Source organism: Prionailurus viverrinus, chromosome C2 (genome assembly GCF_022837055.1).
Source record: "Prionailurus viverrinus isolate Anna chromosome C2, UM_Priviv_1.0, whole genome shotgun sequence".
Taxonomy (NCBI): Eukaryota; Metazoa; Chordata; class Mammalia; order Carnivora; family Felidae; genus Prionailurus; species Prionailurus viverrinus.
Window position 1 is genome coordinate 32,104,145 of NC_062569.1, and position 24,729 is coordinate 32,128,873.

The 24,729-nt window shown below is 34.1% G+C and overlaps 1 protein-coding gene across 2 annotated transcripts in view; it reads right to left on the reverse strand.

Moving 5' to 3' along the window:
- Window positions 1-24,729, reverse strand: part of STAG1 (stromal antigen 1) — a 403,550-nt gene that overhangs the window by 35,644 nt on the left and 343,177 nt on the right. For both annotated transcript variants that reach the window (XM_047874276.1, XM_047874277.1), the window contains 4 exons: window positions 19,215-19,295; window positions 4,856-4,948; window positions 2,389-2,563; window positions 344-483 (listed from right to left, as the gene is read on the reverse strand). In XM_047874276.1, the coding sequence (XP_047730232.1) occupies window positions 344-483; window positions 2,389-2,563; window positions 4,856-4,948; window positions 19,215-19,295 (489 nt within the window). The remainder of the gene's footprint in view (window positions 1-343; window positions 484-2,388; window positions 2,564-4,855; window positions 4,949-19,214; window positions 19,296-24,729) is intronic.

Here is a 24,729-nt window from a genome sequence, read left to right on the forward strand (position 1 = left end):
TATAGTAGGCATACTTATAAAAATGTCTTGAAGAGATGTCATAAGGAAGAGAGATTAGGGTTCTTCCATGTTATCAAGAGAGTCAATAAAGCTTCATGGAAACAAAAAGGTGTTTTTCCAATAAATGTGAAGATCTCCCACATTATGGGGTTGATATAATGGAACAGATTGACAAAAAGCTTATACTTCTATAAAAGAGAGAAACTTTAAATATATCAGAAAATCATCAACAATACATAGGTAAAAGCTGTGAATCTTAGCTTCTGTTCTCATCTTTTCATTTTAATTGCAAATTTCTCTGCCACTGAGATGGAAGGAGAAAAATAAGGATATGAAACTATACCTTCATGTAGTGTTTAAAGATGTCTGCAGCTGCATGCATGTCAACAATATCATAAATGATAAGTTTGCTGAAGGCAGCAAGTAGATTCCTTCTTTTATGTAAGGCCTCAATTTTATTAGCTTCATCTTCTTCATCACCCTCTAACCACAGAAAATAAATTCGTTATGAACTTTGGCCCTTTATACAAGGTAAAACAAAATACACAATCTGTATAATCAAACACTGGCTTATAACTTTACAAGTAGTACCATTCAGTTTTAGATAAGATAAAAATTGTGATTATTTTAGGGTGGTATATTTAGTTGCACTGATTATACATTTAGTAGGTACCAAGGTTCCTACTTCCAAGAGACTGTCACAGCAAAGACTGCGTAAGATAAGCAAATCATATATAAATTCTTTTTCTGATATTTTTATCCTAATAATACTGTTGTCTGTCAATCTTGAAGATGCTATCTCTTCTAATTTCAATTACATGCTATTAGCTATGTTTTAACAGAGAAGAAATTTCTGGAAATGTTTAAGACATAGAGAAAAAGTTTTCTTTTAGAAAGAAACATGCGGGGAGTAATGGAAATATATGGAGGTGTTAGTTTTCAGTGCTTGTCTGAAACATGGTTACATTATACATTTTGCAAAACATTTATGCATATATACATTTTTTAAAACAAAGCTTACTATCAAATACTTTCCAAATGAGAAGTGTTTCTTCCTCAGTTTTTTAATTCTCAGGTCCCACTGGCTTGTCTATCTTTGATCCCTGAAAAAATTTCTTCATAAGGCTCCAGATGTTCACATGTTAATGTTTGTTTTAGGCTCTGTACTGATGCTCCCATGTCTTGGCCTGCCCATACTTGGAGAGTGTTCTTTCTTTCCTTCTTCACATGTATATATTCAGAAAAGAACTTACTCAACTTTTCTCTTCCCTTTCCATTAATTACTCCTGCTGTGAAGCACCAAGGCTTCGAGAAGTTGGAAATCTTTTTGCTTAAAACAAGTATAGGTAAATTTTATCTCCTGTGATTAAAATGGACTCTAGAGATTTTGTTTCACAATTGAGTATTTTCTAAAATGTTCTGTTAAGTAAAGAATACTCTAATAGCACCAGACAGATCTGCAGATTAGATATACAGATCTTAAACAGCTGAAATAATCTATTTCACAAATATCCTATATAACATTTATTTATAGTCAGCCTAATTATGCTATGTTATCATTATGCAGGTTTAGCATAATTTTGACTGGTAAGGTTTGATAACAGTCTTTTAGCACTTAATACCTTACAGTTACATTTTGTTAAGAAATATATGGTGATTCTCAGGAATAGAAAGGAACTTGGATGCTTTCCTTTAGAGAAATTGTGAACCTGGACATAGTTCAATTAGGAACATATCTATCCTATATATACATTTTGCACATGTGGGAAATGACAAATGTACACATTTACTGTAGTATAATTTATAATAAGCAGAAGATTGAAAACTAGGGGTGCCTGGGTGGCTCAGTCTGTTAAGTGTCCAACTTTAGCTCAGGTCATGATCTCGCAGTTAGTGACTTTGAGCCCCATGTTGGGCTCTGTGCTGACAGTTCAGAGCCTGGAGCCTGCTTCAGATTCTGTCTCCCTCTCTCTGCCCCTCCTCCACTCACACGCTCATGCACACTCTTTCCCTCTCAAAAAATGAATAAACATTAGAAAAAAAAGGTTGGAAAGTAGCCTAACATCAATCAATAGGAGACAGATGACATAAATTATGCTATAACGAATAATTATGCTATAGCTGTTGGAAAAAGAATAAAGAAGCTCTGTATGTAGTGACAGGGAAAGACCTCTGGGGTACTATTCTAAAGAAGGGAGACTTTCACTGTGTACATTTTTATTCTTGTTGGTTCCTGAACCACATGAATGCATTAAATCTTTTTCAAAAGAGAGAAATGCTAGTACTTTTTAGGACTGAATTTGAATTTTTTCCTAGTATCTTTTGTGATCGGTAAAAAAAAAAAAAAAAAAAAAATCAATATATTGATGAGATAATAACTACAAATACCCATGCTCTGGTTCTCTTCGTCTTGGTCAATGAAAACATGATCCATCACAAAACTGAGGAGTTCAGACTGGAGTCCAGTATCTGGATTAAACACCAAAGGCTGGAGGCCTTCCCTGCCACCTGTCATTAATTGGTGGCTAAATATCATCAGAAGATCACAGAGTAACATGAATGCCTAGAATGCAAAGGGAATTAATTCATCAGTAATATAATATATAAATATAACTATAACTAGAGATCAATGTTAATGAAAACATACTAAATTAAATGCACTTCATTAACAATACCATAACAGAAACTAAGTAGTTTTAATTTCCAAACTTATTGAGTATACTTTTTCTCATTAAATACTAGTCCCATTTAAGACTTTTCCTCCCTAAACATAATCTATTTCTTTTACATGGCTGTATTAATTCAAAACAGTTAAGAGATTTTGACTTGAAGTTAAGAAAAATGACTTAAAGCTAATTGTGGAAATACAAAATGAACAGAATAAATTATGACAGAGGACAGAAATCAATCATACACTTCTTAATCAAATAATAAGCATAAATCTTAAGACAAACTGTATTATTCAACAAATTACAATGCAGTACTCTAAATCTTAAAGCTACTATTTAAGGATTCTGCTTTAAAAAAAATCTAACGTGGGGGCGCCTAGGTGGCTCAGTTGGTTAAGTGTCTGACTTCAGCTCAGGTCATGATCTCATGGTTCATGGGTCTGAGCCCTGCATCAGGCTCTGCTGACAGCTCAGAGCCTGGAGCCTGCTTCACATTCTGTGTCTCCCTCTCTCTCTGCCCCTCCTCAGCTTGTGCTCTTTCTCTCTCTCTCAAAAATAAACTTAAAAAGAAAAATCTTTCAGTAGGTTTAAAATTGAATTTAAGACCATTCACATAAAAATCACTATATGAAAGCTTGCCACAAGTTTAATCACATAAGGGAATTTTCAATACATTTCCTAAAGAAACAGTATGATAATGTTGTCAAATTTGCCCTATTTAATGGATGGTATGAAATGAGTCTGTGTTATCAGTTTACTGTAACTGAATGATTTTGTTGTAGGATAACTGAGGGCTCTGGTAACTCAAAACAATTCACTTACCCTGTTCTAAATATTGATTTCTATGGGAAAACACAATTTTGGTATGTATTTGGAGATGAGTGCATACTTGGCTGTCTACCTCCAGCAAGAATCATGGCAGTTCATGCTCTGACTACACCACCATGAACTACTAAATGTCTAAAGATATTCAGAAAGAGCCACTTGAAAAGGGGAGCATGAAGAGAATCCAGGGGGATGGATATATATAGAGAGAGAAAGAGAGAGGGAGAGGGAGAGGGAGAGGGAGAATCCAGGGGGAGGGAGAGGGGGAGGGAGAGGGTGAGGGCAAGGCAGAGGGCAGAGGGCAGGGGCAGAGGCAGAGGGAGAGGCAGGCCACAGTTTTGGACATCACCAGTGATGATGCACAAACAATGAATTTTTGGTAGGTAGGTAGTTTTAGACAGCACTCACTGATGGGGTTCAGCAGGTTTAGAGAGTAAGGTTTAGAGAAGACCATCTCTGTTCCCATTTAAGTTAGATGCTGATAACTTAATAGATAACTAATAGATGTGATAACCTACTTAGAAGGGATAGCAAAATGTGAGTACTACAGTATTCTAATTAACTAGACATTTTCTAGTCCAACATTACGATGAAAAGAACAATATGGAAAAAAGTATTCTTTTATATAAAACGGTATATAGAAGTTTTTATATAAAACAGTATATAAAAGTACTTACCAGAAGAATAGTATAATTCTACAGTTTTAAAAAATCGCTTCATGGAAACAGTACTGCCTCGGGCTCTGCTTTGACCCTCTTTGGGCTGTGCTGCCCTTCCCAAGGATTGAGGAGTCTGCTAAACCAGTGGGATATATCCACCTGCACTCCTACTATCCAAGTACAGGGACTCAGGGATTCCTTGCCCTAAGAGACCTGATTCTGCTATCAAAGCCTGCACAGCCCTCTTCTCTGGGGAGACTATATCATTTGTGTGTGTACTCCAGGTCTCAGGGTGGCTGTTTGAGGGGATAATGTTGACAGTTTGGATTTATGGGCTGAAGTGTTTACATATATGTGTGAGAAGTTCTTCCTGGTGTGATGAGAAGAGGGTAAGGTCAGAGGAGGGTGGACCACAGGCCAGCTTCAACCCTCCCAGTTTTGGGATAGAAGTCCCAGGAATCAGGAATTATGGAACCAGATCATTATGATAGTGTATTTGTCTAGATAAAAAGACATAAAACAAATCTGTTAGCTTGCTTTGTTAAGTTAAATATTCAGACATCCATACTTTTGTCCCAGGTTCCATAAATGTTAGGGATAGATCTGTATGTTAAGAACTGTCATAAAAAATTTACATCTTCTTACTGTTCTTCAATGAATTTAGTTATTTTTATTGAGAGCTCTTAACTGGTAATTTCTTACCTGTTCCTTCACTGGAGTATTAACATTAGATAGGCACTGTTGGCAAACAGCCAAAAAGGATTTCACGGTTTTCCTCAATACCAACAAATCCTCCTGTAAGACACATTCAAATTTGCAAACATGAATTACAATATCCTATAAACCTGATCCGTAAGAAATAATAAATGGAAATAGCCAATTGACTTACTGTTAAGGAAATTCATAAAACCAAATTTATCGTTGGGAACCAAATCATATAGTTATTTCCTAGTTATCCTAATGGAAGGGGCATAATCCCAAACACTCAATTCTATTTAGCTATGGAATGCTCAGTATGATTTCCTCCAACATGTTTTCCTTTATAAATATGGTTTACTTGGGTTAATATTAAAGTTGTTAGACATTCCAAAATACATACTAGTTGGTAGTAAGGTGAGGGGGCAGAGCAGCACACTGAAAAAAAATCATTAAGCAACAAATGTGCACTTAATTTCCCCCGTATTCTCAGCACTCTGCAAAATGTCAAGGGAAGAAAACTAAATGTTTTTTGAGAAAAAATAATTTTAAAACAGTGTCCTTGCCCTCAAGGGGTTAACATCCTAGCAGGGAATTAGGCTAATCACAGAGTAATTAAATGTTCAATTTTTTTTTTTTTTTTGTACTACCTCTAACTGTAGCAGAGAGAGCTGAGCTGGAGGGACTTTTATAAAAGGATGGGCTTTAATTTAAAACTGAATGAGTGAACAGGATTTAATTAGATGGCCATATAATATTCAATGTGAAACATTTAAAAAGTATAAAAGGAAATTTAAATTTATCAAGCACCTAAATGTGTCAAACACTGGTTTGAGGGCTTAGTGTTACATAACCTAACATTTATATTGATTAGTAGTAGTCATTATTAGCAAGAGTTTGAAGCCAGGATTGTCTGATATCAGAGCTCATATTCTCACTAATGAGGAAGACACATGAGATAATTCAGTATTACATCGATATTTAAAATAGTAATGAAGAGTAATTAAATTAGGCTGATGTAGAAATCACTTCTAAAAAGTATTCTGTTACTAAAGTTCTTAAAGCTACTCTGTGCAGATGACAGTACTAATTCCTTTTGGGGATCTTCACATCCCAAATAAAGACACTTAAAAAATTATACAAATTTCCTTTTGCTATCATGAGTGTAGTATTTGGAAGAAGGAATAAGCTCATTTTGTGCAGAATAGTAAAAAAAAAAAAATGCTGTCTTAAAAACTTTTCATGTTCCTGCAGATGAACACCCAATAACCAAAACTCAACATTCTTTGACCTTCTCTAATTTCAAAGATTCATTATACATTAGGGGAAACAGACAAGAGAACAGTCAGCTGCAACAGAATGTAAGAAATACTATGTTGGAAAGCCTAATCCAGAGTCAAAAGTAGTCACAGAAGGGCTCCCAAAGAAGGTAACATGTAAGCTGAGCTCTGAGCAACTAAAAATTATCCAGCTATATAGAAAAAGGTATCCCAGAGGGCACAAAATGTTCAAAAGCCTGAACATGCTTGTGAGAGGCTGTTAATTTATTGTGGCTGGGACACAAATGCGGAGTTGAGTGGCAAGAGAGAAAGCTGAAGAGGAAAACAGGATTTATTTCCATTTAAACAGGAGATCACTTAAAATTCCGTGTTAAATCATCTGGTTATTATCCTACTAGCAATAACGAACTACTGTAGAAGAATCTTTATTATGAGAGTGCTACAATTTTGTTTTAAAGAATAATATTATAAGCAGAATGGAGAATGATATGGAATAGGGAGGCTAGTTAATAAGAAATACAATCTTCTGCGGAGTGCTAATTATGTACTAAGTACTGTGTTCTACGGGCCATAAATTTAAATCTCACAATCACCATATGAAGTGTTAATATTCCTTTTATACCCATGAGGAAACAACTTCAGAACACCCATGGATTCTAAGTGATAGGGTAAGAATCCAAATGTAGGATTATCTTACTCTTGTGACTCTAAAGTAGTCCATGCTCTTAATCATTATTCTCTGGTTCCCTTACATATTAACAAAGGCCATAGGAATAATTTAGAATGAGGGTCTGAAAATAAAATGTTGGTAGTGAAGATGTGAATAGACTGAAGAGAAATTATAAAGCAGCAGCATAGAATTTAGGAACTAATCAGAATGGGGCTGTTGATGAGTCCTAAATTTCCAGGTAGTCACCTATTAGGTGGATTATGGTGTTTATCACTGAAATAGTTAATGTAATAGTTCACAAAAATGCTAACATAATAGTTCAATTTTAGAGATGATGATCTGAGATTCCTGAAAAATATCCTACTGATGTTTAGTAGGCCATTGAATATAAGAGTTCAAAGGCCATGGGAAAGAATTTAAGCAAGAATAAAGATTTGGCAGTCCTCGGCATTTAAACGGCAACAGACATGACGGAAGAAGATGAGATCACTCAATGAGAATATGTAGAGAAGGTGGACAAAAGTATCTTGGGGAACACCAACATTTAACAGATGGATAAGAAAGAACAGCATATGAAGAAATCTAAGAAATGGTATGAGTAGGAATAAAAACCAGAAGAATATGGCATATTCTGGAAAGAAAACATTAAAAAATGGTTTTCTAAAAAATGTTTATTTACTTATTAAAGTTTACTTATTAAGAGAGAAACCAAGAGCAGGGGAGGAGCAGAGAGAGAGAATCTCAACTTGACTCCAAGGATCGAATTCACAAATCATGAGATCATGACCTGAACCAAAATCAACAGAGGCTTAACCAACTGAGCCCCTCAGCTGCACCTAAATGTTTATTTTGAGAGAAAGGGTATGCACACATGTGAGTGGATGGGAGAGGCGGAGAGAGAGAGGTAGAGATAATCCAAGCAGGCTCCATGCTGTCAGCACAGAGCTAGATGTGGGGCTCAATCTCACAAACCATCAGCTCATGTCCTGAGCTGAAATCAACAGTTGGATGCTTAACCAACTGAGCCATCCAGGTGCCCCAGAAAATGTTTTTAAGGAAAAAAAAAAACATTAAAAAATGGAGATAGTAATTTAATAGTGACAAATGCCATAACAGAAAAGACAAGCTAAGGAATAGAAAGTATCCCATAAAACAATGATGAGGTTGTGAGTGATCTTGGGGAGAAAACTTTTAATGGAATTAAAAGGGCTGAAGTCAGACTGCAGTGGAAATCTTCCATTTTCTTGAATGGAAGAAAAAGAAGGCAATTCTTTGCTGAATAAGTAACTGAAAGAAAAAAAGGAAGCCATGCTACTGACTAGCTCTATGATCTTAGTCAATTATTTTATGTTTCAGAATTACAGAGTTTAAAAATCTATAAACAAGACAGCTGAACTATGAGATTCTATGGTACTCTGTGATTCTGCTGAATTCACTCATAGGCACTCAAACGAGAACAAGACAGGTGCTAAGTGATAATAAACCTCCCACTATTCAAAGAATGAATGTTCACTGTTCCATTGCTAGTACCTAGAAGAGTGCTTGGCACACGGCAGGTGTTTAATAAATACTTACTGAATGAAATGCAAGTATACGTAATACAGATAATATCACAATCCTAGGGTCAATGTGTAATATCTTCATTTTATCAAACTCTAAACAGATTTTGAAAAAATGGTGCTAGGAGGTATTAATGCCCCTTTATTTCCTTAAATTTCTCAGCGTGCAAAGAAGCAGTCTAGGGAATCAGCTATCTTTGGAGTTGAAGCCAAATATTCCTTTAAAGGTCGATCATAAAGCAGATGTGTCTTATGTAAAATGGTAACTTGCCAATTCTTTTGAAGAATTATAAATTTAACATTGCAACTAAGTAAGCAGCCTACCAATGACTAATCAGTAGAAGTATTTTAAGGAGAAACTGGAAATGGGAAGCAACCAAGAAAATAGAAGCTAAAGGCCTTTAGCAGTAAAGTTTGCACTAGATTTGGATGCAACTTAAATATTATCTGAGTGCTCAAGAAAATTAATTTAATTATAGTCAGTTCGATTCCATTAAGAGAAATATAAAACTAATAGTTTTAGGTAAATGGGCAGAGATACTATATATTTTAACTAAATCTTATATGGTAAAGCCCTTTATTTTATTTTTTTTTTTCAACGTTTATTTATTTTTGGGACAGAGAGAGACAGACCATGAACGGGGGAGGGGCAGAGAGAGAGGGAGACACAGAGTCGGAAACAGGCTCCAGGCTCTGAGCCATCAGCCCAGAGCCCGACGCGGGGCTCGAACTCACAGACCGCGAGATCGCGACCTGGCTGAAGTCGGACGCTTAACCGACTGCGCCACCCAGGCGCCCCTGGTAAAGCCCTTTAAACAGCTGGGAAGAGACAGGTTCTTGTAGATTTCAGAATACAGTGCTTTTATTCACTTTACAATATTTCATTTGATTAAAATAGTTGGAATGATGATTCCCAAGGCTGTGATTGTGCTAAGTTAAGGCAGGCAACCACTTCTGGGATATGTGGTAATAAATATCTTGAGAAATTTTCAGGATGTTCAATCAAAACTTTAAAAGAGGTTCAGGGTTTGCCAGCTTAAAGCTCAAGTATTAAGGTAAGTTTCACAGAATGGGCTTTATTCTTAATGTCTCTTAAAAAACAAGAATAAGGATAAGAAAAAAAAAAAACATAAAAAGACTCTAAATAGGGCCAATAATAAGAGCTTAGTTTTAAAAGCACAAAAATTAGTAATTTACTTGAACTCCTTTAAAATATAAACCACTGAGGGGCACCTGGGTGGCTCAGCTGGTTTCAGTATCCGACTCTTGGTTTCAGCTCAGGCCATGATCTTACAGTTCGTGAATTCGAGCCCCATGCTGGGCTCTTGCTGACAGTGCAGAAGCTGCTTGGGATGCTCTTACCCACAAGCCCTCCCTCCCCCACTTTCTGCCCCTCCCTGGCGCACTCTCTCTCTCTCAAAATAAAGAAATAAACTTAAAAATTTTAAATATAAGCCACTGGCTATTTTAAAATTTGAGAAAACTTATTACATTCCACATATTCTGGAATGAAATACTTTCTCTCCTGTTGTAATAGTTGCAAAGTCATTGTGAAAAAAATTAAGTATGTTCAACTTACACTGAATAAACAAGAGCATTTTGTATGCGGTATTTTTCTGGGCTAGAATTCAATAGTAATAAAGTTAACATTTACTGGCACTTACTGTGTACCAGGCACTAATCTTAGCTTTTCATGAATTAAATTCAACTAATCCTCATAACTGTGATGGGTACTGATATTATTATCACTCCCATTTTATATATGAAGAAACAGGCACAAAGATGTTAAATGCAGGCCCAAAGACCAAACCAGTGTGCCTCTAGTCTGTGCTCTTAACCATTTTGCTATAATGACTTTTCTCTATAAATTGAGAAAATTACTATGTTGAGGAAACAGGCATTATGGAGGTAAGATATTTGAAACTCAAATTACTCAAGTATATTTACATATAAACAAAACAGCCAGTCAACCTGATGGACTCTGAAAAACAATAACCCAAGAACAAGATATGCTGATTATCCAGACTGCAATTTTAAGAAACTAGAATATTTAGGGAGTACCTCTACAACTTTTAATAGGATGGTACTTTACTTATAAATTCCCTTACAAGCCAGAGTACCTGAATTACAGAGGTGAGAACTAAACACAGTGAACAGAAGAGTAATCTGCCACTTAGTCCAGGATAAGCTATATATAAACTAAGTATATGGTACTTTTCAAACACTTTTTCCTAAATGAAACAGTATTGTCTCTTATTTTCAGAAAGCAGCTTGGCATCATGAACACTTTTCCCTAAAGTAGCTATGGAAAGGAATTCAAATGGGTCAGGTGATAAGATTATACTGAGACTTAAGTTATATCTTGGGGCTAGATTCTTTCATATCCATTTTGCAAGCTGCTTAACTAGCCTGGCTGAAGTTTTTCATTTTTTGGTTTTTTCTTCCTGGTAGTACTGAAACCAAAATTTCAAGGAATTAAGATGTTTTACACCCTGGTTGGCAAAATCTCAACAATGAAAAATTTTCAACAAGGCTGGCATAATTAAGATGGTGAATTTATCATATAAGCCATATTAGAAAGAAGTTTTCTCAAAGGCACAAAGGCTCAAAGTTGACTTACTCTAACATCTTGAGAAGAAAAACAGATCTTAAATGTAGACTGTGCCTTAAGAACCAAGTATCTCAACATGATTATAGTCAGTGGAGAAAGGTCAGAGTTTAGTTCCTACACACACGAATATGTAGCTACTGTAGATCTGACATGCAGCATGGTAGATTTTGTCCTTCATCTGCATTTTGGAATAATGTTGGAAGTTAAGTTTGTCCCTTTGGTCCTAAGAGTCACTATTTTGCCCCTATAACTCTGACTTCTCCTTTAGCTTTCTTCATTTTTGTGATTCCTTTTTATTACGTATCACAACTTTACATGTCGAGAGAAAGACTAAATTTAGTTGTCCTTTTATCTACAGCTATGAAATACCCTTAAGATAACCACAGCCAGAAACTGAAGCCACAGAAAAACTAGTAGTACATCCATAAAACTCATTCAGTATTCCCTGCCAAATACACATTTTTAGAATGGGCATAAATAGAAAAGTTGTAAAATAAGGACCAAGACCAGGTCAGAGATGTCAGGATATGAAAATAAAGCCTGTAAAGAATTTGGTGATCAGTGTTCATGACAAAAAAGGGGCACAAGACTAGTTACCCAGAAAAGACAAATAGGGTTATTGACAAACAAGACCATGGGGTTACCTTACGAAGCCAGGGATTGGCAAACTTTTTGTGTAAAGGGTCAGATAGTAATATTTTAGGCTCCATCAGCCATGCAGTGTCTGTCCCAACCACTTAACTCTGACACTTAATATAAAAGCAGCCCTATATAGCACATAAATTATTGAGCATGGCTGTGTTCCATTAAAACTTTATTATAAAAACAGGAGACAGGCCACATTTGGCCCATGGCCTGTAGTATGTCCTGTCTGTACTGGGCTATAAAGCTCTTTGAAGTATAAACTGTGTTATGTTTACCTGTATTTAGCACCCTTACTAACACATAGTGAGGCTCATTATTTTTCAGCCCAATAAGTGATTATTCACATTAAATATGATAAAAACAAATGAAACTATATTCATTCACTTGGGATATATCAGTGAGCAAGAGACATAGTAAAAAGTGTCACCACTGTAGTGGGGTACACACTATGTTTAAAACTGCTTTCATATGTTTCAACCCCATGTTTAAAAACCCTTTAAAACTGCTTTCTTGTATGAATAGCTGCTACTAGCTTCTCTTTTGGGGGATGGGGACAGGGTGCGCCCCTTCTGTGAATACACAGTAAATTAACTACTGAATATTTAACCCCCAAATGTAATACCTAGTTTTCAGTGTTGTTGCTGTTCTTGGTAATTTGAATCCCCACCTGCTGACTCTTGCCATTGCCTCAGATTAATCCATTTATGACCCAGGTACCCTTAAACTGCCTACTGTAGTTCCAAAACATCTTCTGACTTCCTTCCTATAGTGTATCAAGATGAAGGAAGCTAAAGGAGGAATCAGAGGGGCAGGGGAAAAGTAGCGACTGTTAGGACCAAAGTGAGAGACCTGAATCCCCAAATCATTCCAAGATACAGATGGAGAACAAACACCTACCATGTTTTCTCTACACTAGCTACTGGGCATGTTTACCCACTTCCACAGCCTAAGATAATAGTTCATTTAGCACCCATTCTTGGTTGTGAAAGGGGAGACTAGGAAAGCATAGACAAGGACTCAGTTTAATGCCATCAAAACAAAGTTATTGTTTGCTGAAACACTTTTTTCAATTCAATCTTCCCAACAACCATATCCAACAGTGATTGATCACATACCCATTAGGAAACTCAGGTTCAAAGGTGAAGTAACTTGCTTATCTTTGCCACAGGAGGTAAAAAATGGCACCAAAATTCAAACTTACATTTAACTCCAAAGATAATGCTCCGACACAAAAAATTCTGGAAATATACCTTATTTACAAAGTAGGAGCTTCTTATATATATATGAATTGGGTATGTGACAAGAAATCATATAATACCTAGAAATTTTAGAATGGCTGCTGGAAAAAAATTTTAAAAACAAAAAACCTATTGTAGGAAGGAAAAGGCATTATGATATCAGAGGATATTAAGTAGAATGTAAAACACACATTTCCTTTCTATTCTAAATGGACAGAGGAAAACAAACTTCTTTTATCACTTATTCTGGTGAGGCAAATCTCCAATCTCTGTACAAGAAAGTGGGAAATGTTATGTTTTATTTAAACATTCTTAAAACTGCTTTAGACCTCAGATAAGCTCTGTTAAAACATACTTTTACATTATAATAACTGTTACTTAGAACAGATCTTCTCAGTCCTGGCTTACTACTTATATGAAAGGCATTATATATGTTAAGGAGTTTCAGTGTTTATAAATTAGGTGCTTTAAAGACCACTGTCCCCGTGTAAGTAGAAACAGCACCTGACTGGACAAGCTAGTAAAGCTTGAGGAAGACTTACATGGTCTTTCCCCACCAGACAGCAATGTTCAAAACTGGAGGCCCAGGAGGAATAGGGTTGCAAACAGCATGTAATTCTTAACGGAATGTTAGAATCATGGCTTGTAAGTTCTTTTCTAAGTTGAACATATTTACTTCTGATTTCAGAGATTTTTAGAATGTTATATAAAATTTTGGAGAAGTTTGGAATCTGGTATAAACAGTCATCTACTTCAGTATTCCAGACTTTTTATTTTTCCTTCAAAGAACATTCTGAGAGCTGAACAAGAAAAGGGTATTAAACAAGATCTGGATCCTTTTCCCCTAACTTTCCTAGACCAGCCATGAGGCACCTGAGATAGGACTTAATATTAATAGAAACATAACTATCAAAGAATGACTATGAAGTCTTGGAACAATCAAAAGTAAAGGCTTTAAATTAACTAGATACTTACTGAGGATGGAATTCTCATGAAATAAAAGGTAAGGGTTAAAGATTTAAGAAGAAAAGAATGAAGTTAAATGGTTATATGCTACTAAAAATTTGTTCCTAGAGAGACAACTATTACTTCCCATTCTTGGCCCCATTCCTTCCCCATACAAAGCAGTTAACTCTGCAGATGGAGAGGTATTTTATGATTCTAGGAATCTGGAGCAAGGTCCCAAGTGAGCTCTCTTATTTTTGTTATTTTAAAGGACTAGGAAGGGAAAAGAAAAAGGTGTAGAAAGCCGCCTGTAGATTTTTACACATTTTAAGACTATTTCTAGTACATTTCTAAAAATGTATGTTTGTATAAAGAATAGCAAGGTTAAACATGTCTCCTCACTGAGCTTGGCCATCCTCAGGTCCCACCTTCACCCTAACTCTTCCCTTCCTCAGTCTGTTTGGAGGTAAACAAGTTGGACGCTGCAGAGGAGACTCTTCAGTGAAGAAGGTAATGGAGGAATAAATTTTGCAGCTAAATACCTCAATAATAATGTGACTTACAGTTACCTGAGGGATGCTGATTTTCTTTAACTTAAAAGATTAGGGAATAGGGCCAGGGTCCAAAAGGCAGGGATGTCTGCCCCAGGCCCTGTCTACCACTGTCTTAGGAACATGCAGGGTAAGGGAGAGAGCTACAAATTTAAGATTAGAGAGAGTAGGACAGCTCCTCCCAGGAGGGAAAAAAAATACTTAGGGTAAATTCTAGATCCCCAGGCCAAAAAAGGCAATAGGGGCATTATATTAGCCCTAACTCTTATTTACCTGGCTCTTTAAATGTCTTTGTATATGTCCAGAAGGAGCTGAAGGAAGAAGGATGTTTTCTGTTAGAGAAGAGAAACTGAAGGCTGCTTCTACAGGACCAGCACTAGGGGGCACCGGAGCAAAGTATACTGAGCATGACCTGTGTGACTGCCAAAGAGCTTCAACTCTGGAAATTAGGGGAACAGAGGAAATACCCATTGGTGAAACCCAATGCACTTCCAGTTCAAATAAAGATCTAATCCTGTTCTTGATATAGTCTTCTCACATACTTTATTTTATAAAAGTGTTCACTGTTGTGTTGAATTTAAACTTCAAATATAACTACCATTCATAAATTTCTGAATGACCATGCTCATGACAACAGAAAAGAAAAATAAATTTTAGAAAGTACTCTCTGAAAGGCAATTTGGCAATATAAATCAAGCCTTAAAAGTATGTACCATCTTTGACCCAGCAGTTCCATTTCTAAGAATATAATACAGGATGAAACAATGTAAAACACAGAACAAACTTTTGTACCAGAATGTCCATCATGGCATTAATTTTATTTCTTAACATGCTTAAACAACCTAAATATCCAAGAGATAAGAGTGGTAAAATAAATTATGGTAGAGCTATACAATGGACTATCATGCATACATTAAATATATTATCTATAAACACTTAATAACTGAAGGAAATGTTGATTGTAGAGGAGACACAAAATTTTGGAAACTGCAAACATTATGATTTCAATAAGACTGAAATATGTTAGAAAAAGTATTGAAGGAAAATACACCAAAATATCAACAGTGGTTATCCATAGGTGGTAAGATTCAGAAATTTTATTTATATATTTTTTACAATGAACAAGTACTCCAATAATAGAGGCAAAATTTATGAAAACCTTTCTGCTTTATATTATACACCAAACACTAATAAACAATTTATTAATCAAAAACATAAGTTGACCTCATAACTATATACTTAAACTGTAACCCACTGGGCATTACAAACTGAGGCATTTAAAATCACAGTCACTTCTCATTTAAATGTATCCTCTTCAGGGATACAGAATGATGAAAAGTGGCTATATAACATAACTTCAGTATCCAACTGATTAACACACATTGTTAGCTTGTGTTCAGCAAGTAGTCAACCAATGTGTCCTTAGAAAATTTGTTTAACAACAACAACGACAACAACAAAACTCTCTAGAGCTAGTTGTATTAAAATCTTAATAACGGAAGAATTTAAAAAGTGCTAACAGAAGAACTATTCGATTGAGATTCAAAAGAATTGTGCTCTAAGTTTCCGATCTTAGTCAAGTCCCAATGTTTCTAAGTATCAGGTTCCTTATCAGTACAATGGGGTTATCATAACATCCACTTTAGAATCATTAGGAAGACTTAATTAAAGCATTTAATTCAAGTGATTTACAAAATCACTTGATGTAAAACATCAACAAATATTAACAGCAATGTCCTCTTCTAGGCCTTATCTACAACAGGTTCCATCAAATCACTTCCAAACTTCCTTATAGCTTTAATATCACATTTATAAACAATAGAATAATGTTGCTACAACAAATAAGATACAGGACACATTAGGCATTTTGCTACTATTCATCCAAGTTTAACAACTCTGTGAGTTATATATGATAAGTCAAAACGTAAGATTCGGATGGAGAATCAAGATGTTTTTGTACTAGTAGTTTTTGAAAGTTGTTGTGATAAAATTATCACTGTTAGATATCATCAATAAAAACAATCCCTCCAACAGTATCAAAAGGTATAAAGCAAAAAGTAAATTTATCTCCTTATGCCTGCCCCCAAAGAATTTCTATTTCCTAGAGCCAATCACTGTTGAGATTCTTATATATCTACCAGACATCTGCAGTTAAGGAAGTTATTAACCTTAGCAGATTGAAGAATTTTAGAGCTAGAAAAAATTGGCCCAATATAACTTTCAGTTTTATAAATAAGCAACGTGACATACGTAAGTGATTATTTTAGTTGTTATTAATATCTGGAACGCAATTCACAATAGATAAAATGCTATGACATAAATTACTGGTTTTAAAATTATCCAAGTGATTTGCCTCAAGGTTATTTACACAACAAGCTAATGATGTGGCTGGAACTACAGTTAGGAAGCTGATAACAAATGGGATAGTAATAATATATATTAAATGCATACAAAGCTCACGTTTTTAAAGTTTCAAAGATATTCTACATCATACAGCGGATTAGAAAGTTTGGCAATTCATGAACTAGTTATTACTATGCATAAAAATCAATACAAGTTTTATAAGGAGAAATCTTAGCAATGAGAGACTTTTAAAGTTTGCCTGTGTTTTGAAGATTCACGCTTTTCAAGATTATCACTTAGAGAATTACTTTTAAATTATAGATATAAACAACACACAATGATTAATTACTGAATACACTTTGGTTAAAAAAAACCCCAACAACTTCAAAATGAGAAGAAATAATGTGAGAGAGACACTTAAAGTAAGGAGAATTTCATATATGATATGAATGCACACAAGACTATAAACAGAAATCAACTGAATAATAAAGCACCTAAAAGATCCTGCAGCATTCTTTTTAGCATAAAGAAAATCAGTGTTGACCACAAAAGCTGCATTGCCACTGTGGCAATGACAACTACAAAATCTGTATTATGAGTAATGACAAAAAAGGAAGATATCTTTTATTAGAAGAATGTGTGAGAAATTAAACAGAAAGGTAAGGAATCTCAAAATAATTCTACCGTAACAGGATTTAAAAAAACAGAAAACATTCAAAGAAGTGGGTTCAAGAATAAGTCTCACTCCAATTATGGAATATAGTTATAAAAGAACAAAACTGAAATTAAACTTAATAGAGGAATTAACCATTAATTATGTTAAATTTTTAACAAGTATATATTCCAATTTACTTAAATACAAGTATCAATATCCAGCCAAATTATAAAGAGCTCAGATAACCTAAATAATCTAAGTGGAAAAAAAATGAATGCCAAAATCAGATGGAAAAATCAAAGTAAAAATTAAGTAATTGTGTGTAATATACACACTCTTGCTATCAAATTTTAACTTACATATATTCAAGCTCTTTTAATTTTGCCATATTAAAGAACATTTCAAAGACATGAAAATGTAATACACCTTTAAATGACTTTTGTTACTAACAAACGGTTAACTCTGATTTTTGCTTTTTAAGACTAACATTGTCAATAAAATAGAAAAATGAGGCAGCTAACCAATATATTACTGTTGTTCTAACTGAAAATAAATAAAACCCCAAGTATTTTCTAAAGGCAGAAAAATCCTCAAATTATTAACAGGAAAGAAAAGAATGCTCCATATCAAGTTGTTGGTTCTATGATGTATTATTAGCCTTCTTTACTGGTTGAATAGCACCTGTTTTATTAAGAGGAGGATATGTAAACATAATATTTTTATTTGGTTCTTTATCAAGTATTTGTTTTTACTCCTATGTTCAAGCCTTTCTCATTTCATGAGACAACTGAAATATATTTATATTTGTATCAGTTCTAATATATAAATAGTATTTTTTTGGTCTGATTCTCTTCATGGTTCTGTTCATCGTTTTTCATTTTCTTTTTAGTTGAGTAGTCTTTACTATAAGCTCATTTTTCTTTAAATTTTCTTTGCCTCTTAGAGGCAAATTCCTTCAAAAAGGAATCACATTTGATTCTATTAGGTGCTTGAAGATATCACTACCACAAATATTTTACATCAAAATCTTAATTTGCTTTAAAAAATTTTTTTAATGGAGCACTGAAGTAGTATGAATTTAGGGTGAGAACCTATATGAAAACTCGCTCATGGCTATCAACTTTCATGAAAGATGTATTTTCTCCCATTTAATCAATGACAAATTTTAAGACAGGCTATTTTCCTTACATCCCCCCATGAATGGAGCTGGTGTGGGCTTATTTCTAATTTACCCTTGTGTGGGAAGTAGCTCTTTAGGATCCCAAGTTTATCAGGGAGATGTGCTACCCATTAGATATTCCACCTTGGAAGGGCCTTGGGATTTGTCTAGATTAGACAATATCCTCAAGGTTAACTAGGCTTTAGGCTCTGATTTGATTCTCTTAGATCCTAGTTTCATTTTAATCTCTGATTTGTATTTCCTTTATTTTGAATGGCCATGCATAGATTAAAATTTTAAAAAATTTATCTAACAATTTGTTTTTAACAAGAATGTTGTTTAGTTTGGGCCCCAAGGTGCCATAATTCAATAACTAAGAGCTACACAGTATTACCTTCAATATTTTTCTTTTAAATAGCATGCCATTTATCAGAGCTCTTATGGTTTCCACTACAATTATTCCTTATAAGACTTTTAACTTGGTGTATCTATACAACTCTGCATCTGTTGAAGAACTGGTTATCTTCCAAAGAGGTAAAATATACTTACTCATAGGATAAAGCAAAATTGATAACAATAATTATTATATATTTTATTAAAAATTATAATTTATTATAGTAACTGGTAACAATAAATTATTAAATAATGATTTAAACAAGGTTATTTTGTTTTAGTAATAACCCTTCTGCCTTCAGAAACTCTTACTTACTTTGGAAGGAGAACCATCAGTAATTTTCACCAACTGCCAAAGAATCGAGTAATGGGAACACTGCAGTGCCTGTACGACTATCTGTATCAAATAAAAAAATTCAAACAAATGAGACATAATTTATGTTTGTACAGTATTAACAATGTTTATCATAGTTTTTTTCTTATAATAAGGTTTCAAGTCCAAATTTTTGTAGAATTAATGGAATGTGTAAAATAATATTTGGTTAAAAAAAAGACAAACCAACATATCAATCTAGAGGATAAAGATATAACATGCCTTGATAAATATGGACCCAAATAACACTATGTTTTAAACAAAAATCTACTGTTATGAATAGTTTGCACAGATTTTTAAAGGGAGACTGAAGAAATAAGTTTTATCCAAATTTTATAATGATTACTTTTGTTTTAAAGCATTTTTACTATGAAATAGAACACTTATACAGAAATGTACATAAAACATTTAATAACTTAATATAAAGAAAGTTATCTATGTAACCACCACCCAGATCAAGAAACAGAACATTGCCAGCAATTTCTCCCAATATTTTTCTTCCCTCTAAGGAAGGGTAATAGTCATTTTGACTTATCAGGCAGTCAGTACATTTTATCTACCTAAGTCTCCATCTCTAAATACTGAGTTTATTATGTCTAGTTGTGAATATTATATAAATGGAATCATGTAATATGTATTACTTTGATTCTGATTTCTTTCATTTTAACATTTATAGTTAGGATTCATACACATTGCTGCATATAGCTATAGTTCATTATTTCTTTATACTATATTTAGAATATCCTCCTATTTATTCATTCATTCCATTGTTGCTGAGCTTTTACAGTGCTTATAGTTTGAGGCCATCATGAATAATGCTGCTATGAACATTCTTATTCTATGTCTCCTGGTACCCATACATGCATTTGTCTAGCTAAAAGGTTCTTGAAGTTTTTAGTTCTCAGGACCTTTCTACACTCTTAAAAATTACTAAAAAATTCCTTTCAAAGAAACCTAAATTGCTTTTGTTTATGTGAATTATATAACACATTTATCATATTAGAAATTATAAGTAATGTTTCAAATACATATTAATTCATTTAAAAATTAATAGAGGTGCTTGGGTGTCCCAGTTTGTTATGTCTGACTCTTGTTACTGGCTCAGGTCATGATCTCACACTCTGTGAGTTCAAGTCCATGTTGGGCTCTGCACTGATGGCATGCAGTCTGCTTGGCATTTGGTCTCTCCTTCCCTCTGCCCCTCCCCCACTTATGTGCTCTCTGTCTCTCTTGCTCTCAAAATAAATAAGTAAACTTAAAAAAATTAAAATGAGCAAATTATATAATAAGGAATACATATTTCTGAAAAAGCACTAAATTTTCTAAAATGAAAATCATTTAGTGGGAAGAATGGCACTGTTTCACAGTTTTGCAAATCTCTTTAATGTCCAGCTTAATAGAAAACAGGGTTTCAAATCTGCTTCTGCATTTTATTAAAATATGCTGTTTTGATTGAAGTATGTGAAGAAATTCCAGTGTCACAGATTGCTGGAAAAAGAATTACATTTTAGTAGTCTTTATAGATAAATGTGGATATTCTTTGACATGACACCAATACTTCAATGTACATTTGTGAGATAATAAAAGCAAATAATATCTTCCTCTTATCATAAAAATAGTTTGCTCTGAAAGACCTGTCCTGGAAACTAACAGGGCTCTCCAAACTACACTTTGAGGGCCACTGTTGTACGAATAGGATTGCTGGATTATATAGTGTGTGCATGTTTAACTTTATGGTAGATAGTACCAAGAGTACTATCTTAATGTAGTATTAACTTACATTTCTCTAAATACTAATGGACATAGGCACATTTTCATTTTCTACTGGCACTGAATTCTTGTTCTATGAAATATCTGTCCCTATTTTCAGAGACAAATAACAGAATTCAGGAAGATAAAACTGGTTAAGAATCATAACTATAGAATAATTTCATTTTGGATAGGGCTTTTACTACATTTTTGTTTGAATACATGATATATTTTTATTGCAATAAAGCATTATCTAATAATATATTCCATCATTATAGTATCTCTATTATCTTCCCCACTTGATAAACTAAAAATTATAAGAAGACATATATGTAGATAATAAATCAAAATAGAAATCAGTAAGTAGAATGTGAAGAAAGTGGTTAAAATTTTAGCTGGTTTGAACTTCAAAAATTTTAGGATCCAGATCACATAAGCAAAACATATCTCCAATACACCTATTCACCACTGAAAATAACTCATCAGAATTAGAGGGATAAGTAGTGCTGCCTTTGATGTAACATCAGTAAGATGATGTCAGGATCTTATCAAACATAGTAATAATTAAATGACTGACTCATGTCAGAAACAAGACTACTGAAACACTGTCAAGTTATGAACATTAATGCTAAAGAAATCACCTCATTATACTCAGGAAATGCTCAATATGCGTACATGTACTGGTTGAGACATACTGTGATAACCTCTAATTTAGAATACAGGTACACTGGTAATGTGATTTGTGTGGAAGGAAAAGAGAATATTAAAAAAATTCTTATTTGAAACAACCTGAATTGTTAAACTACCGGAAAAGTAATATACAAATAACATTATCAGTAGGAAATTAAGATATAGAAAAAAGTAATGTTGAAGAATAGCTTACTTTTACCATTTCTCCTAATCATCACAAATATAATTTCCTTTCCTTCTACATTTCTATTGACCTATATACTAGGAAGTTATGCAAACTGTTCCAAAGTTTTGCAGAAGTATCTTAGAAATGGTTATGAGGGAAGCAGACACTTGTCCACTCCAATATCTATTTCAAATACAGCATCCCCATTTTATTGTTTCATAGGTCAGTATTCATCATGAGTTTACTTCAAAAAGGCTCTATTGCATTATTTTAAAATAAAAAGCTCACTTTCACTGACTAGGAAGCATTCTGTCTTCTCACAGGTATAATTATATAACAATATACCTGATCCCATTTCAAAAGAAAATTTAGAATGCTTTCTTCCTGGCTTTACGTCATTATCCTCCATACTAGTGATGTTATACTAACTTGTCCAGACATCATTTATTCAGCAACTTAATTTTTCTGTAGTAGAGACAGATGAAACAAGAAGGACAAACAACAAAAAACAGAAAAAGCCAAAAGAGATTGTTTTAACTGGTGAGGACCACAGTCCTTCTCCCTTTCCTTGACTCCCTGGAGAGGGTCTTCCAATAATATATCAAGTATAGGGCTGATGACAAAGAATTTCTTCCAAACCTACCCCTCTGTCCTCCTGTTTCCAAGAGCTAACACTGTTCCTGGGAGAACACAGTAATGTATACTGCACACTTCTGGGCAAAAGTAGTTAAGAAGCAGGAGTGCCTATTCTATCTTCTACTCTCCTATCTGCCAGCAGGATACCAATGACCCAGGAGACCTTGGGTCCTTGAATGACTGGGTGGTGCAGTGACACCCCACTTCTCTTAATTGCACTTTATAAGAGTGAGAATAAATTTCTATTGTGTTAAGCCACTGAGATATTGAGATTAATCTATTATAGCAGTTAGCATTACCATAATCAACATAAAATTATTTATTAGCCCTTTTCCTTAATAATTACTTTTACCTATTTAAAGGAACCACAGCTCTTTATCTTTGACTAACAGATTGAATTAATGAGAGTCAATCAACTTCTGGCTAATGATATCACATATCCTAAAGATGAACTGTAGGATTATATGTAAATAAAGAAAGGTGGTGGGGAGGTGCCTGCGTGGCTCAGCTAGTTAAGTGTCCAACTCTTGGTTTTTGCTCAGGTCATGATCTCATGGTTTGTGGGTTTGAGCCCCATGTCAGATTCTGTGCTGACAGTGCAGAGCCTGCTTGGAATTCCCTCTTTCCTTCTCTGCCCCTTCCCTGCTTTCTCTAAGTAAATTATTTTAAAAAATAATTAAAAAATGAAGACTAAATGACAAGCTCCTAGAATGTTTATGTTTTGAAAAACTGAATTTTTATGGAAAATACAATATGACTATAGAATAAGAAAAATGATTATGCATACGTAATATATACATGTGTAGATATATATTAACTACATGCATAGGGCATGTTTAAAATACTGAAAATCCACATAATGACTGTGGGATAAATTGGGGTTGTTTCACTTTTCTGTTTGCAAGAGACTTTAAGGGGTTGGAGGATCAATTTTTTTTAGTGGCTACATGCATGACAAGAGAGTAAATTCAACCTCATACTAGTCTGCTTTTCATATCCAATACTGGTTTTTCTATCATATTCAGAGTAGGTTAATGTGCGCGACAATATCCCCTTAAAAAAAAGTCTTTAGATGCAAATTGATAATCAACATGGCTTTACCAAGAAGAATGTAAGGCTGGCAAATAAGCACATGAAAAGATGTTTAACATCATTAGCATTAAGGAAATGTACATTAATTAAAAGCACAATGAGATACCACTACATACCTACAAGGAGGGCTAAAGTAAAAACTAATCAAGCGCTGCTAAGGATGCGGAACAAATGGGACTTTCGCGTTGCTGGAAGGAATGCAGAATGGTGCAGACACTCTGGAAAATGGTGTGGCAGTTTCTAATAAAGTCAAACACACACTGATACCCTAATACCTGCAACTATGCTCTTGGGCATTTACTTTAGAGAAGTGAAAACTTATGTTCATATAAAAAGCTGTACACATATGTTCACTTTAGTTGTGACAGCGAAAAGATGGAAACAACCCAAATGCCTTTCAACAGGTGAATGAATAAAACAAATGGCTACACAATGGAGTAGAATTGAACCAACGATTAATTAAAAAATGAACCAACTACTGATTCAAACAATTTGGATTAATCTCAAAGGCATTATGGTCAGTGAAGACATTATGCTCACTGAAAGATTTTATGTTCTAAAGGGTTACAACACTTTATGATTTCATTTATTTGGAAACCTTAAAAAGACAAATCCATAGTGATGGAAAACAGAACAGTGGTTTGCAGGAGTTGTAGGTAGGGCAAGCATCTAATTATAAAGGGATCGAATGAAGAAAAAAGTAGATATGTGATATCCCTTGTGATGGTGATTATATCAATCTATGCACATGTTAAAATTCATAACTTTACATAAAAGAAAAAAAGGTCAGTTTTACCATAAAATAATTAAAAATAATAGTCAATATGGCAAAGAGTTTGCAGTAATAATTTTCTTGAGAAAATGCTAACAAAAGCAAAAACATTAAGGCAAGTCATAGTGATAAGTAACAAATAATTCTTTAATAGAGAAGAAAGATTCCTAAGTTCTACATGTGCTTTGAGAATGAAGAATCATTCCATGCATTATATTACCAGTGGCCGTAGTATACTATACATTAAAAAAAAAAAAATCATCATAAGGGTAAAAAACAGAGTTAAAAATACAAATAGTAAAAGATTAACTTCCGCAACTAAGAAATTAAAAGACTTCTCCAGGAATGGATTA